Source organism: Dermacentor andersoni, chromosome 2 (assembly GCF_023375885.2).
Source record: "Dermacentor andersoni chromosome 2, qqDerAnde1_hic_scaffold, whole genome shotgun sequence".
NCBI lineage: Eukaryota > Metazoa > Arthropoda > Arachnida > Ixodida > Ixodidae > Dermacentor > Dermacentor andersoni.
Window position 1 is genome coordinate 170,186,102 of NC_092815.1, and position 17,130 is coordinate 170,203,231.

Here is a 17,130-nt window from a genome sequence, read left to right on the forward strand (position 1 = left end):
AAATAATAGCAAAACGAATCGACAAAAACAAATAAAGGAGAACGTAGAAAAATGAAATAAATCTTCCTCTCCCCACAGCGTCACGCCTTTGTTAAATAATCCTACACCAAAATTTTGAGTGTACTCTTTCATCTTGCTGACGATTCGCAGTGGTCTTGAGGCGTCTTAAAGGAAGCTTGAAGAAGTTCTATGAGAAAACTTTACCTGAGGAACTGCTGTCTTAATACATTAAAGGAAGAGAGCGTTTTTCTCGGCATAATTTGATGAATTTTGTTTCATATTAAAGAAAATAATAAATATTAATATGCGCCGGCTGCTGAAAGACGATTGCTTTTATTCGGGCTTTCAATTAGTATACTTGAAATAATTCGCTGAGAAATTGCAATTATATAAGTAACGAAGCCTAGAGCTACCACAATGCTGTATTCTGCTGCCAACGTAACCTTCGGTAGCGAATGTTAAGTGCACCTACAGCCGCGGCGACTCCATGGACTTCGCCAGTGCGGTTGCAGCCAAACGTTGGCTTTGGATTGCGAGCATAAACAGAAACGACTTCACGTCATCGGCTTCGCCGCCTGTATGTTCAGAAGATTTTGTTTTCGGTGAGCGCGCGGCGACGAACCCGTGATCAACCTGGCAACATGGATGAAAAGTGCGTATTCGAGTCGGTTAACTAGTGTGACTGTCGGGACTAAGTCAGTGTGCGCGCACATTAATGTTATTCTGTTCAAATCTGTTGTACAACTATCGTGCTTAGAAACTAGTGCCCACCGACGCCGCAACACGGGGACGGTAAGGTCGGCTCACTCAGCACATCCTAATGAAATGCTAAGGGATTCACCCAGCGAGACCAGTAAGTAACGTACAACTTGCAGAAGCACATGGATTTAAAGCAGACGGAAGTATCAACTAGTCATCAGTCGAGATAACCAAGAGGCGTTTAGATTATTGCGCGAAATTAGGCTTGCAAGAGACTGATAACGACCGCATCCAGGTACAGGCATAGGCAGCGGTACAAGGTAGATAGAGAAGATCAAAGGGATGTATACAAGTATGCCAGAAGGCAAAGCATTGATAGTATACCTGAGTAACTCAAGCAGGCGAGGTAACAATTTGTCCCCGTTGCGTTTCAAAGGGGATGCCAATAAATCATCATCATCACCATCACCTCTCAGCCGGCGCCTTGATGCCGGCTGCGAAATACAAGGAAAATAAGGTTGGGTAGCACGCCAAGCGCACTTTTGTTGTAGAAGCCTGCTACGCTGGTCCTTTTGTTGTAGCGCTCGACTGCTACCCTTCGATTCCAGACAGCGCTGACACCGGCCTAAGGGATTACGGACCCCAGCAGCCTACCGCCCTCAGGCAACCTCCCGCCTGACGCTACCTCGCGCCCACGGGACGTCGCTACTCTCCACTTCCGCCTGCCCATATTCTATCGCAAGACCCTGCAGGTTTGGTTCGCGCAGGTCTAAGCCATCTTCGATCTGCCCCACACGACATCGTAGACTTCTCGGTTTCGCCACTTACTTTGGAACCTATCACCTGAGGTGGCTCAAGATGTGGCGGATGTTATCGCTGCACCCTTGAGCGATGCCTCATATCAGCAACTGAAGCAGAGTATTTTAGACCGCACTGCGGCGGTCTGAGAGCGCACGCCTCCAGCACCTGCTAACTTCCGAAGAGCTTGGAGATCGCTGCTCCTCCAGGCTGCTGAACCGCATGCGGCAGCTCCTGGGCCCAAGCAACGTCGACTCGAATGGTATGCTGTTGAGGGAGCTGTTCCTTCAGCGCTTGCAGCCACCCACCCGCCCTGTCTTGGCCGCTGCAGATGAACTGACCCTCCACCGCCTCGCCCAGCTTGCTCATCAAATCTACGACGTGACTTCGCCTTCGGTTGCCGCCGTCTCTTCAACACCACAGACCTCAGTTATGACCCGCTCAGAGCCCCGGATCGACCAGATCGCCGTTTCCATCGACGCCCTACGGACGTCCTCTCATGCTCATTGCGACTCGTCCTCACATCCTAGCCGCCCTTCGTCTTCCCCGAACGGTCCTTCCTCGCGCAGTCCTCGAAGCTTGCCTATTTGCTGGTATTATTGTATTTTTCAACACTGCGCTCGCCAGTGAAGTCCCCGTGCAACTGGTCGGGAAACACGCCGCGAGATCACTGACGGCGGCATGTGACCTCGCTTTACAACCCGGCCGCCCTTTCTTAGTCATGGATCGCCCTGCCGGCCTGCGCTTCCTCATAGACAGGGGTGCCGAAGTCAGCGTACTGCCGTCCTCAAAGGGTAACCGCCCTTCTAAGTCACCTGGACCTAAGCTCCATGCGGTGAACTCTACCTCCATCGCCAGGTATCATCTGCAGTCCTTCATTTTGGACCTTGGCCTGCGGCACACGTTCCCAGGGGTCTTCAACGTAACTCTTGTCAATAAGCCCATACTCGGCTCCGATTTCCTGACCCATTCTGACCTCGACGTCAGCAAGTGCCACCATCGTCTGATTGATAACAACGTGCTACTATCTATCCCTGGAGTACTGTCGGCTGTCGCGCCCACGGGCATCCGCAAGCTGATCTCCCAGTAACCGTACGCTGGAATCCCCGAAGACGTTCCTGAAGTCCCGAAGCCCTGCAATTTAAATCCCCACCCAAGCACAGCGTAGCTCACCACATTGTCACGCGTGGTCCACCCGTCGCAGCTCGTCCGCGCTGCCTCTTTGGTGAACGTCTGACGACAGCTAAACGGGAGTTCGATAACATGCTCCAGCTGGGTGTTTTTTGCCGTTCCCCCCCCCCGTCCAGTTGTGCCTCCCCTCTCCATCTGGTACCCAAGAAAGAACCGGGTGACTAGCGTCCATCCGACGACTACTGGGCACTCAAACTCACACAGTCCATGATAGTTATCCCCTTCCAAACATACAAGCTTTCACAGGCAATTTGGAAGCGTGCAATATCATTGGCATAGTGTACCTTGCAAACACGTAGCAACAAATACCCGTTGAGCCTACCGATATCTCGAAGACTGCAATTACTACACCCTTCGGCTTGTTTAAGTATGTGCGCATGCCCTTTTGGGTATGCAACTCAGCTCAAAGGTTCCAAAGATTCATTGCGGAGATAACGCGTGGCTTTCCTGTGGTATTTTCCTACATCGACGACGTTCTTGTCGCGAGTACCACTCTGCAAGATCATGAGCGTCACCTACGGGAACTCTTTCAGCGAATTCAATAATTTCACCTGGTTGTCAACCCTCAGAAATGCGTTTTCTGGTCTTCCGAGTTCAAGTTGTTGGAGCACCACATCTAGGCACTGGGAATTCGTCAATTGCCCTCTCATGTCCAGGCCGTGAAAGTCTTCCCAGCACTCTACCCTACAGCAACTGCGTAAGTTCCTGGGTCCAGTGACCTTCTCGCGCCGCTTCATTTCGCACTGCGTCGAGCTTCTGTACCTACTGAATGAACGTCTTCTCCCAACCAAGGGTTCCTCGTCCACAGTTTCCTGGTCTGCCGAAGCTCAAGGTGCTTTCAGGGCTGCTGCACAAGCCATCACCGATTCGGTACTTCTCATTCACCCGAGGACTAACGTGCCCACTCGCATCACGGTGGGTGCTTCAGACATGGCCGTCGGCGCTGTTCTCCAACAGAAACTCGACTCCGTGTGGAACCCACTGGGCTTCTTCTCTCAGAAGCTCCAACCTGCCGAGACTCGCTACAGCATTTTTGGCCAGGAGCTCCTTGCCATCTGCTCCACCATCCAGCACATCCGGTACTTCTTGTTAGAACGTACTTCTTACGTTCTAACCGATCATAAGCATCTGGTGTATATCTTCCCTACAAACTCTTCCAAATACGTCGCACGTGAAATTCGCCAACTGGCCTATATTTCGGAGTTAACAACGAATATCTGGCACATCAAAGGTACCGACAACGAGGCAGCGGATGCACTTTCACGCATCCCCTGCCTCGGCACTGCTACATCTTCAGTGGACTGGGAATCTCTAGCTCGGGCGCGAATGGAGGACCCTGAGCTGCAGGCGCTGCCCGTGACCACCTCCGTTCCCTCCGTCTGTAAATCGTTCCTCACTCGTTTGTGCCTGGCTCACTTTGGTGCGACATGTCAGCGGCTGCACCTCGCCCGTTAATTCCAGCTGCCTTTTGTCGTGCGGTTTTCCAATCACTTCACGGCAACTGCCATCCCAGCATCCATGCCATGTAGAACTTAGGTTCACAGCTGTACGTTAGGCCGAGCATTAACAGCGATGTTTGCCAGAGTGCCCCCTGGTACTTCCCTTGCAAGACCGCGAAAATGACACTCCACACGAAGACTCCGCCGCAGTTTTTCTTGCCACGTGGCTGTCGCTTTGACTATGTCCATCTTGATTGGGCTGGACCGCTTCCTCCCTCTCATGTGTGCCGGTACATTCCGACAATCACTGAGAGCTTCACTCGTTGACTCGAAGCCATGCCCGTGCCGGGCATTACTGAGGAAACGGTTGCCAAAGGCTTCGTTTCGGCAGGGGTCTCCCGCCTTCGGATGCCCCAACGTTATTACAACTGATCCCGGTCGGCAATTTGAATGTACCCTGTTCTCTTCCCTAAACCAACTGCTTGGCAGTAAGCACTGCCGTACCACGGCATACCGTCCCTGTGCCAAGACATGGTCAAGCGGCTCCATCGCCAGCTCAAGGCAGTTCCCACTGCGCGCCTGGATCGAGAGCACTGGGTCGACCACCTTCATATCTTATTTATTAGCCTTCGCGCTGTCTTTCGTCACCACATAGGTTGTTCAGCGGCCAAGCTCGTCTACGGTGCAACCCTGTGGCTTCCTTGAGACTTGTTCGTTCCTGTCTTCTATTTCTCTCTCTCTCTCTCTCTGTTCATTCTTTTGGCCCCCTAGCCGGTGCAGTACCTACAACGCCTACAGGACTGCATTCAGCAACTGCGCCCCATCCCGCCTCGATCTTCTGACCACAGCACCTTTGTGCATCTGGACCTTGCGTTTTCGACGCACGTTTTTCTCAGACGAGACGCTGTAAGGCGCCTCTTACACCCTACTACGATGGGCCGCACCTTGTCCTCCACAAGACACTGAAGTCCGCCACAATCCCACTGAATGGTCGTGAAGAGGTCGTCTCGTTAGACAACTTCAAACTGGCCTACCTGGAGACGCTTCCCAAGGAGCGCCTCGCTGATGTTGCCGGCGTATTTACCTATCTGCATGTCACCAAGATAGCCCCAGCCCTACCTCATCGACGCGTACATTTCACCGTTCCGTCGGGGCGGGGAGCTCTGTAGCACCCACGGACGCCGCAACACGGGGTCGCTAAGGTCGGCGCTCTCAGTCAGCACCTTGGTGCCGGCTGCGAACAACGTGTAAAATAAAGTTGAGTAGCGCGTGCTCGATGCGCAAGCACGGCACGGGAAGTTCTGTTCTAGCGGCCTTCTGCGCTGGTCCTCTTGTTCTGGCGATCCACTGCGACCTCTCGGTTCCCGACAAAACCAACGGTAAGGTGGAAATTGACCTACCACGTATTATGAAAAAAGTACGCGCTGACGGGGAACATAAGAAGGGTTCTTTTTTTTCTGTAACCAAACCTGCGCCTACCGTGTGCCGGGCGACGCTTGTTAACTTGGACTCTCCCATGCTTCCTCTTATCGCCAACAAGTTGTCTGGCCGACGCCCGCGCATCGCGCGCTTTATTACTTGAGAGAATGAAGTTGCTGCGGCTGAGAGTGGTTCGTTCTTCAGCTCTTCCGGAGTCGGCGAGGTGCCCTTGCGCAGGCACCGCTCGAGACCTAAGCGTGCGTATATTCTTTAAACGCATGGTGTGAGCTTGGTTGACCGTCGCATATTAGGGGCCACAGTCACCAGGTCGTTTTGTCGAGTACTCCGTGTGAACGGCCGTCCGGGTCAAGTTATATTTCAGTTCTTTAATTCCTGAAGCTCAAAACCCGGACGCCCGGTATTGAACGTTTGAGTCGTACTACGAAAATTTTAGGAGCACGAAAGTCACCCAAGGTTGTTTCCTCGGAGCTTCGCTAGATACATGGATTGGGATGCATGCTGGTGCGGCATACCGCATGGCACACGGGGATGCCTCTGATTCTTGTCACCTGAGTGTTACCTTAATGGAGTTCAAGGCCAAACATACAATAACAACACGTTGCACGTATGCTGCGCATCGAAAATGTTCAGATTTGACTCGTCTCCCATGTCGATCGCTAGCAGAGATGTGGCGGCGCGCCCGGGCCGGTCGCCGTTTTGTATTGCGGCTATATTGAAGCTCAAAGCTTACTGACGACACGCAAAGAACTTTCCCACTCAGGGAAACTTGTCGAGACCTCTCAGAAAAACGCAAAAATGTTCGCTGTGCACCATCCGGAGCGAACCCACGTGACTGCGGGGTGGCGTGATGCGCCGGACAATAGAAGGCACTGTTACCGCGATATGGCGGTGCCCTCGATGAAACGGTCTATAGACATATAATGGGACAAATTGAATAGGGCTTTGCCCTATTCAATTCAATAAGAATTCAATGAAGTGAACAGGGCCTTTGAAAAACCCTCGAAATCCCTAACAATATCGTATGAGCTGAAAACTCCCATATCGCAATCGTCCGCTTCAGACGCGCGAACAGATCCAGCTTACAGAAACGCTCCATCTTTGTTTGGTGCAGAGTAACTGACCTGGAAACTTCCTACTTCGATTTTGCGATTTCCCGATATTGGGCAATATTGGGTAAATTGTGTGATGACTACAGGCTCCTGAATTAAAAAATTCTGCGTCCAGAGTAAATAAAGTGAAATTATGACATGACATGACGATAGGTAGCATATGACGATGTATTCCGGAAACCGCAGTATATATTGTAACGCGTAAAATGTTTGACTCTCTGCCCGTGGCTATTTATTATCGGACTGTCACTGATATCCAGTTATCGCTTGGCAGAGGACGGGCCTACATGTCCAAATTTTTTTAGTGTTGTCGCCGATTTCGTAGTGAAAGAATATTGTCCTAACAAATAACGCGGGCATTTGTAGATACCCTTGAACGTACATTTTCGAATGTAAACGAGTATAAGCGATTACTCTGGAATATGCGTTGACAGTTGTATAAATTGAATACAAGTGTTCGCGTTCTTCTGTACTCAGAAGCGTAGAGATTGCTTTATAGGACCATGAAGGCAGATAAAGCGTAATAAACAAATCCACAAGAACGTCTGAATCTACAAGCACGAAGATCAGACAAATCCCTAGTGGCTGAACGATTGCAACGCCAGAGTTCCCTCTAGTAATTATTGTAGAAAAGGCTTAGTACATGGATTTGTCGTGAGCTTCGTGCTTGTGGCTTCACATGTTATTGTGGCTTTGTTTATTACGCTTTATCTGCCTTTCTTGGCCTAAATTTGAAAACAATCTGTACTTGTTTTTCAAGTGCAGAAGTCAATGAGATTCCGCGAAGAAGCATAATCGCTTCTAATTGCAGTGGTGCCGCTTGTCCGTGCGTCCGTGGGGTAATGGTTCCAATATACAGCTTCGCTGCTACATATACTGTGCTCGAATCATGCCGTCGGACAATTTTAATAATGTTTACCTAATTGTTTATAACGCAGCACTTTCTTGAATTCGATCAGTTTGCAAAGTCACAAAGCCGTTTAAAGCTAGGAGGAGGAAGTTTTGGCAAATCCATGTAATAATAATCATTCCTATACTGGCTGAACCATCCTGCTTTCCGCTTCCGTAGACACTAGAGCCACAGTTCCCTCTAGTAACTGTATCAAATTATATGGCTGACTGATTGCGCCAGAGTGCTTATGTTGCACTTAGAAAAAGTCCCAGTGCATGTTACTGCAAGCAACGGTTCGTGGGAATCCTATAATCGCGGACGACTTTCTTTGTGAGAAGGTAAATCCACGGGCGCTTGAGCTTCTGCACGAGCGCTACAGCGCCGAGCAATGCGGCAGAGTTTGACAGCGGAATCTGTCTCGGTTCCTTGCAGCACATACTGAATCGGCGTATAGCTTTATACTCGACACGGTTTCGGATTTTCCGAATGGGTGCTGCCTTAGTCAGGGAATCGCTATATATATATATATATACATATATATATATATATATATATATATATATATATATATATATATATATATATACATATATACAGGGTGTCCAAGCTAACTTTAGCCAGTGTAAACATATGCGAACGCCACGTAGTTGGACAGAATCAAGGTAATGTTATTTTCCGTCGCTTGGAGTTACTCAAGTTAATTTTCTCATGTCGCCTAATTCGATAACGAGTCTGAACTAATCACTTCTCAAAGAATATAATTAGACAAAAAATTAAAAATTTAAATGGGAAAATTGTAGAACAACATGAAAACCTCTCGATACGACATGCTGTTGTTGAATACGTGCTACATAAAAGCATTTGACCGAACGGGAAAGAAGCACGCGAATACACTCAATATTGCCGCGCAACTGGCCGGTCGAGGCACTTTCCGTATATTCACGGGCTTCTTTCTCACTCGGAAAATAAACGCTTTTGTGTAGCACGTATTCAGCAATAGAAAGCTGTATCGAGAGTTATTTAAACTGCGAAGCACTGACGTTCGTCTTCGCAGTTTAGGACAGTTTAGGACATCTGGGGTAATTTCAATCAGACGGCCAAAAAAACCAGTTGAACGGGGTTAGCTTGGCGCAGCAATAAATGAAGCGAGTTGGGGCTTTCCATGGCTACGATGTAATCCATCAATTAGAAAACACAATTTTTGCAGCAGTCGTTGAATCGCCGCTGCTCTACTTTTTCGCTGACGGATGATTAATGCTGTTCGCTGTCTTATACTAAGATATATATGTCAGACAACGGGCCGCCGATTAGGTATATCCGAATCTTACTCACCTCTTGACGTGCATGGGCGTCAGAGTACGCCACTCCTTCGTCTCGGCGTTGAAGCATCGCACGCTGCTGAAGTAGTCCTCGCCGTTGAAGCCCCCGATGACGTAGATTTCGAAGCCGACCACCGCGCATTTGTGGTAGGCGCGGGGTCCGAGAGGGTCGGCGATGTCTACCTGCCCAAACGCGGGAAATGTTACCAGTTAACAAACACGACTCACTCACTCGGTTCCTGATGGGTTGTGTGGGCGGGCTCACCTACATACCGACTTGTATAATTTTCTCTGAATGTATATTTGTTTCTAGTCTGACATAGCCTTGATTTGGTGCATTAAACTTTTCGCACTGCTTTGAGCTACAGCAATTCTAAAACGGCTGTTAAGATGGGTGGCGCCTTCTGAGATCAACAGCTATGTTTGCCATGTTGGATTGTAGACTTGGTTATAATAATGTTCATGTTGTAACGTTAGCGATTGAATACACGTAGAGGTAGTATGTGATTGGTTAGCGCCATCTTACATCTGCATGAGAGAAAAAAAAAACTAAAGGTTGGGAGGTCAACCAGGGTTCGCTATTCTACACCGGCGAGAACGTTAAGGGTAGAAAACGAAATAAAAAAATAAATAGAGGAAACGGTTTCGTCATCTTGCCTACCGGCCACCACAGCAGCCTAGCCTTGTTAGTTAGAAACCTTTTTCCCAATTGTTAAGCTTGCTTTCTTGCGATGCAGTTTGCCAAACTAATGGCAGCGTACTCATTTATGAAACAGAGTGCACAAGCGCAGTTTGCCTGTATTATGACATGTAAAGTGTGGACCTTGCTCTCCCGATGAAACCACGCGGAAGAAAGAAACGCCCGCATATTTAGCTAGCACTTGGTCTTCATTTTAACGATAACCGGTGCCGACATTGGTTGGGCAAGTGTGCACTGCAGAAAACAACACTTGCGAATTCTGAAAATGGTCTATAAGGACTAACACTACGTTGTGCTGTGACGTTTCAGCGTCAGTTCATGCTTTGTGTGGCAGCCCAGAAATAATATGCTAGTTGCTCGAGTCAGATCTTACCTATATTTTTCAAGATACCGAAATAAACGCAAGACCGTAAGAAACGTTGACGAGAAGAGGATGCCAGCAGAGGTGGGAACCACAACGCAACTATCGCTTTGTTTGCTATCACGGCCGCAGCGCATCGTGTTATCTACAGTGAAATGGCGAATTTGCTTTCGCAAAACGCACGATATCACATCATAACACGGGAACCCGCAGTGCCTTGAGAGCATGTCAAAGTAGTGAATGCACAGCTGTGGAGTTTTGGAAGCTATGCGCTATAGCTAGCGCGACACCTTTGTTTCAGTGAGTGCTCCAGTCATGTGACTTGTACGGACTACACACAAGCACATGCAACGCGCGGGCGAACGCACTTTAATCCATCGGTCGGCCTTCGTGTCGTAGCTCTCGGTGAAGGCCGTGGGGCCTCCGGACATCCAGCCGCCTATGACAAACATCATATCGTGCGGAATGCGTGGTCGGGCGAAGATGGGCGTCGGTACCTCCTCGTTGTGAACCATGACGTCGAGATCGTAGAGGAAGCGCAGTGTCTCTATCACCAGGGGCCTGCGGACGCGCGAACGCGTTCCCGTGGCCATATAGTTTCCGACAAAGATCACCAGAGGGAGCTATAGCGCTTCGATTTTTCAGGCACCATGGGAATCGTGATATGCACATGGGTTTATCTAATCTCTCTATTTGTGGCTTCGTAGGGTTTTGTGGCATTATTTGTTACGCTTTATCATCCTCAATTTCTAAGCACTCGTAGTTTTCTAAATGAACAGAGGCTGTAATTAAAGTAAATTAATTAAATTATGGGATTTCCCGTGCCAAAACTACGATCTGAATATGAGGCACGCCGCATTGAGAGACTCTGGAAATTTTGACCATCTGAGGCTCTTTAACATCCATCTAAATCTAAGTACACGGGTGTTCTCGCATTTCGCTCCCATCAAAATGCGGCCGCCGTGACTTGGATTTGATCCCGCGACCTCCATGCTTAGCAGCCCAACACTAAATGAAGTAAGTACAGAGTCACATGTACAATGGTAGCGATTTGTCGCGTGTATAGCGCCATGTTTTAAGGGAATTTATTATTTTGCAAAGTCAACAGGCTGTTTGAAGCCAGTAGGACAAAGTGTAGGTCGATCTACGTACGTAATAACCGTCATTCCATGGTAGCTGAACTGGCATAATTGCAGATCTCACAGACACCAGTGGCAGAGTTCAGCTGAGTAATTTTCGTAGGAAAATATCTGCTCCTAGCACCATAAGCTGCACGAGCAATCTTTTGAGCAAAGCTACCGCACAGCTTCTCACGTAATGCTCGGCTGTAGTTGGTACGAATTGCGAAATCGAGTAGCGTGCTGACCAAAAAGCTGAGACAGGAAAGTACTACATACGTGGAACAAGCATGCACTTATCTAGCTCACGTTTGTACTAACATTTCGGTCAGGGACCGATTGACCCAACAATACCTGTTTTCAAAGAAGTCCTTGTTTCTACTTTGACCCTAACATTCGCCTTCGACATTCATAGCCTTTCGTCGACTCATTTGCGTCAGGATGCGCACAAGTGCGTCATTCAAGATGACAGTTACCGCAACTCTCATTGTTGCTACCTTTACCATTATCATTATAGTTATCATCTTACCACTTCGAATGGAAGCATGGTACCAATGGTATCTTGCTACCATTGCTGAACAATTGCAGGTGCATTAGAGAAAATGAAAGTAAGGTTTTTTGACGAACTCAGTACGCACTCGCAGCTCTATAGTTACCTCTGCGTCAGCGCTATCTTGTAGAATTGGTTGTTGAGTGCAGCCGTAGTGACGGAAACGGAGATGGAAAGAAAAAAAAAGGAAGGGTCGGGTGTCCAAATGATGATCAATTGCAGGGCAGACACACACCGATCGACAGGGAGAGAGACGAAAGAGAAAAGTTGTCAGCGACCTGACACGTGCACGAAGTCACCTAGGAAATCCAAAGGCGTTTCACAGAACGAAATCTTCTAATTTGACGAAAAACTTGGTGTGGTCCGTGGTTGAAAACCGGGACCAACACCACTCTGGGACAGTGGCTAGATCACGGAGTGAGGCCTATTGGTGGCGCTTGTGGCGCACTTGGAAGCGGTGCAAGATTGCCGCTATGGCTCGATGACCAGAATATTTTGAGCTGTTTCCATTAATTCAACATGAACAATTGATGTCACCTAAATTCTTGGTCCTCGCGGCTCGTTAAGATGGTGTCCCTTAATAATTCGTCACCTAGGGAAAGGCCCCCATTAATCATTACCAAACTACTGCGCGGAGATAGGAGTCCGTTTGCAAACGCTGAGCTGTTAGCTGAAACCAACCAATTAATCCGTGAAAAAGTATTTTATTGACATTATTGCCCGTTTACGAACTACTACTTGCTGCGTGGCGAGGAGACGAAGTGAGCGGAACAGGTTACATAGTCCAACCCGAATATAACACCGAATGGAAACCAAATATGCCGGAGAGTTTGGGTACTTTCGATCATCAACACAAAGTTGAAGTGCCATCTTGCCGCACTAATTTATACCATTCTTCATTCTTGCCAAGAACCGCTACTGCATGGAACCGCCTTCCCGCCTCCTTAGTCACCATTTGTGACAGCACCAATTTCAAGCTTGCTGTTCAAAGTGCCTTATAGTTCCTTCATTATTTTTTATTTTTCTCTCGTTCTGCAAATAATGTACTCTACCACTCCTTTCTGTTGTGCCTGCCGGCCTTGAAAGTATGTACAATAAATAAATAAATAAATATGTCGAACTACCTAATATATTAAACTTTATGTGCTGCATAAGCCTGCTTGTCACAGCTAGATTGAACTGTACGAGACTTCCTTCTTACATTCAGAATAGCAGGTAAGGATTGAAGAGTTTAGATCTACAGGACATAATCGTTCAAGACCGAAGCTGAGCAACGTCAGAACCGCTACAAGTGGCAGAATGGGCAGGTCACGTACCTGCAAGCCTCGTCGTCGGCCACGTACTTGCACGCCTTGACCTTCTCGATGAAGAAATCAGTGTCAACGAGCCCAGTGCGAACGCACTTGAACAAGCGCGAGATGTACTGCTTCCTGTGCTCGGGATCGAACTCGATCCAGCGAATCACCGCTTTCCACACGGTCTCCTCCTTGATGACGTTCAGGTTCTCGTCCGACATGATGGCTTCCACTTCGTCGATCTCCAGGTGCAGCAGCTCCTCGCTTCTCTCCGACACTTCGATGAAGTTACGCATCAGATATCTGCGGAGCGTGCGCAACGAGGACATTCGCTGGAGACAGAGCGCACGTCTGTGCTGCTATAACTTCCTTGAAACAGTTTACTCAGCTAGTCATAGCCTGTGAAGAGCAGCGGCTACACCCTTGCTTCACTTTATTTTAGTAGAATTACGGCGCATATTCTCAGCGGCAAGAGACGTGAACTAACGCTAATACAAGCGAAGAATTCCCTCAGAAATATACGTAAATCTTTCGCGTGCTGGGGCTCTAGAATAAATTTCCCCACCTAATGTTACCAAACCAACTTGCCCAGTTACCTGTAATTTTTCAAAACAACGTTGTATAGTGTTCAGAACCTCTCATTATGGTGTATTTGTAAGTCTTTGGAGAACGACGTGGAAGGTTTTGGGAGAACTTTTGGGAGCTCTGGTTCCATGGAGTTGCCGCGTAGGTGCAACACGTGTCGAGTGCCCAACCGAGCACCAAAGTCTGCTGGAATTTGCGTTGGTGGTAAGGTTGCAGGTTCAGTGTTCGAAGCACGTGAGTGCTCTATCGACGTCCATGGACAACTTGAAACCTAAAGCCCAACTGCAACAAAAGCTTGGTCAACGTAAAAGTCTAGCTTCAAGTAGCGTAGGCACGCAACAGTCTCTATGAAACATCTTACTTCTGAAGTACGAGTGGATTCGGAAGGAAAACTTTGTGAAATAGGCGTTTTTAATATCAGAATTGCAAGGAACAAACACGCCGAAAATTACGCAGGATCCAGAGCTCTGTAAACTAGCGTGGCTCCCCTGCATGGCCTCTGAGATTCGGCAGCACCTGCAAAGTGCTCAAAATCTCGGCGCCGATCTGCTGGAACTTGTGCCCTACCTCTGAAACACATAAAGTGCGCGGCTTCTGCTGAAGTACTAATAAAAAGGTTCTTAATAAAAACATTTAGGGAATTACGAGCAGTGCAGTTTTGACAAGATTGTTTCAGTAGTGTATACTCCTCATTTACATATTAAAACTAATTTAGGCAAAATGAAAGTTCATTGCAGTTGGCTTTTAATGGCTTTTGATGCCATTCGTAACAACTGCCTGATCGATTTCATTTGAAATATACATTCCAGGCCAAAGCATTCTACTGAGCTCATTTCCGGTCCGTCAACAGGTGCCATTGCCGCACTCCGACATATGGCTCACTTGTAAGCTTTCGTGGTGAGGTCGAAGCAGTTGTACAGCTTGGCGACATTGTGAATGGAAATGCAGTTCTCGGGAGCCATGATTGAGAGAAGAAAGTCGCCACAATCCTTGACCATGCCCATGACGCAGAGGTAGTCAGCAGCCTCCAGCAGGCTCTCGACGTTGTCGCAGCCCACCCACGTGATGCGCTTGTACGCGAACTCCACGATGATGGCCATGGTCGGCTTCAACACTCCGGGGACCAGCACTTCGCTACGCGCCGTCTTGCTCAAACGACAGCCAAACAGTGCCCTGAGGAGAGAAAGGAGGACATTTGTGGTGACTAGCCTAGTGCAACAGCTAGAGACGTGTACATTAAAACAAAAGGACGTCCAGCCAACTTGTTTTGCTGGAGTCTCCAGCAACAGTAGTCGCGACAACTTCCTTGCACTGACGGATACAAAGGAGAGGGGAGGAGGAATTGTCCGGAGTCCCCGGACCCCTGGCGCCTTTAGCTGCTCGTTCCATTCATCTACCGCGAGAGATCTGCAAGAAGAATGCCAAGAAAAGTAGCGGACTGTTTCGATATGTAAATCAGATTTTTCGTGGAGAGACGGTAATTGTGCTACAAGTTACCGGGTACGTCTTTAAATATAGTAATTTGAGCCCTGCCAAGAGATTAGTTCTCCTAAATTGGAAACAGACATGCTTGGTTTTAGCCAGCCTGCACAGTCGTTTGAAATGATCATCTCATATTGATCCTATCGCATCACTTCTCGAATACGACACGCCTCTGTGCTTTGTTTCTCTCGGGCAGACGTTATTTTCAGTGACTATGTAGCCATGCAGAAGGAAACATGCGAAAATTCTCTATTTCGGCGAGGTTTGTGTTCGTGTTGTTCACTTCACCACTCTTGTGTGCTGTCTGCACGCCTCACCTCTTTTTTACATAATGAATCCTTACCAACTAGCTCAGCTTTCTGTCGTTGTGAAACAGTTTCGCTACTCAAATGTATAATAATTCGGGTTTTAATATACCGGCATATCTGAAACATACCCATTGCTTGGTGCTACGCTGCTCTATGTTGTCCCTAAAGTCTACGCCTCCTGAAGTAACTCTTTGTCGAATCTTTCACGCTATTTTCGTGCGTTATAGAGTATATGCACACTCTCCATGGGTACCTACGCAGAGAAATGTGCTTCACGTAGACGCTTGAAAACTTTCGCAAACGCAGTTAGATATGATACAAGAAGCTGCCCCAACAAAGTGCACTGGACGTAATCGCGCAATGATAAAGAAATTCTATATTTTTTTCTTTACCTCTATGCGCCTGCCGGCATGACATTAAGCAATGATTAGCCATGCCTGTTGATTGGAATAATCGCAAATGCCATTGAACTGTCTTCAAGTCTCAAGATGATATCACTGATAGCCCGCAAGCATACGTCGGTCAGACGGTCCACTCCGTGAGGCACCGCTTCAGACACGAGATGTACTACGGCGGTACACCAACAGTCAAAGGAGCCTACCTGAAGTACTCGCTGCAGCTGGCCATGACGACCTTGTGGACTGCGAACTCTCCTCCGTCGGCTGTCTTGAGCAGGCCGTCGCAAAGCGTGCCCGAGCAGCGCATGTCCCACATGGCCTGTCGCACCTCGGGCGCCGGTGCGTCTTCGCCCATGGTGATGGCAGCGCTGGCCATGGTGTTGCTGCCCTTCCTGGCGTCACCCGAGGCCCCGGAGGGTCTCCCGCGGGAGGGACGACACCATGCAGCTGCGGAGGCAGCTGCCTGCCTGTAGCAACTACCGCGGACGATGATGATTCTCTTCAACTGTGGCACTTACCCGCTACGGGCTACGGGCTAACCTGGATGAGAGCCCAAGTTCGGGTATTTCCTCGAAATGATTCAGCAATTTCTTCCTCCGTTCTTTCTTTCTCTACAGCCTTCACACCACCCGATTCATGGCCCATGTCTCAGAGTGGGTTCTGCCATGTCACTGAGCAGCAACCAGCAAATCAACTTCACTCACTATGGAGCGTCGCGTGTGAGCCATTTATAGCAAACCACGCATAGCGCCCTCACCTAATTCCCCAAATAGGCCTCAAGCCACATTTAAATCTATTATTAATGCGATAGGTATTCTTTGGGAACGTCACGCCCCTTTCAGGGTGCGTTTATATCTAACCATTTTCCCCCCAACTTGGGCCCTGATAGTATGTGATCTTATGGGTACAGCTTCGGTCTGTTGTGCTGAGCGAACATTGTTCGAAATCAACCTTTCGACCAACTCTAGACACCCACTTTGTGCCGCTCGGTATGTGCTACTATGTGTGTGTGTGAAGCTCCTCAATGACAAAACAATCATTAAAATTTCTCCGGTGTTGGGCGGAATCGGACCCACATCATATATACTAAGATAATCTTGTCTTAGTATATATTCAACACATGTGTCACACGCAGACTTCGCAGTGGCGCTACAAGATGGAGCAGATTGTCCAGAGGGAAGCGCGAAAGCACCTCGGCTGCAGTGGACGCCTTAAGGCTGTTTCACATGCAGCGACTGGAGCGAAAAATATTGTTGCTGCCGCCACATTGCTGAGTGATTTTCGCTGCGAGCTTTCACATGCGTTGACGACGGCGGGATTTCCATCAGAGCGACGCCCAAGGTTGCCCCCTGCTCTCAACGCACTCATGCCTCTATGGTTACAATACAACAACACGGACACTGATCATAAGTTTGATAGTATTTAAGAATAGATTAAGTACCATGC

The 17,130-nt window shown here is 48.4% G+C and overlaps 1 protein-coding gene across 1 annotated transcript in view; it reads right to left on the minus strand.

The window, feature by feature from the left end:
• Window positions 1–16,151, minus strand: part of LOC126540890 (kelch-like protein 10) — a 28,114-nt gene extending 11,963 nt beyond the window's left edge. Inside the window, exons 1-5 of the mRNA XM_050187713.2 lie at window positions 15,888–16,151; window positions 14,379–14,669; window positions 12,933–13,214; window positions 10,317–10,509; window positions 8,901–9,070 (exon numbers count right to left, since the gene is read on the minus strand). Coding sequence (XP_050043670.1) covers window positions 8,901–9,070; window positions 10,317–10,509; window positions 12,933–13,214; window positions 14,379–14,669; window positions 15,888–16,060 — 1,109 coding nt within the window. The 5' untranslated portion in view covers window positions 16,061–16,151. The remainder of the gene's footprint in view (window positions 1–8,900; window positions 9,071–10,316; window positions 10,510–12,932; window positions 13,215–14,378; window positions 14,670–15,887) is intronic.
• Window positions 16,152–17,130: the final 979 nt, after the last annotated feature.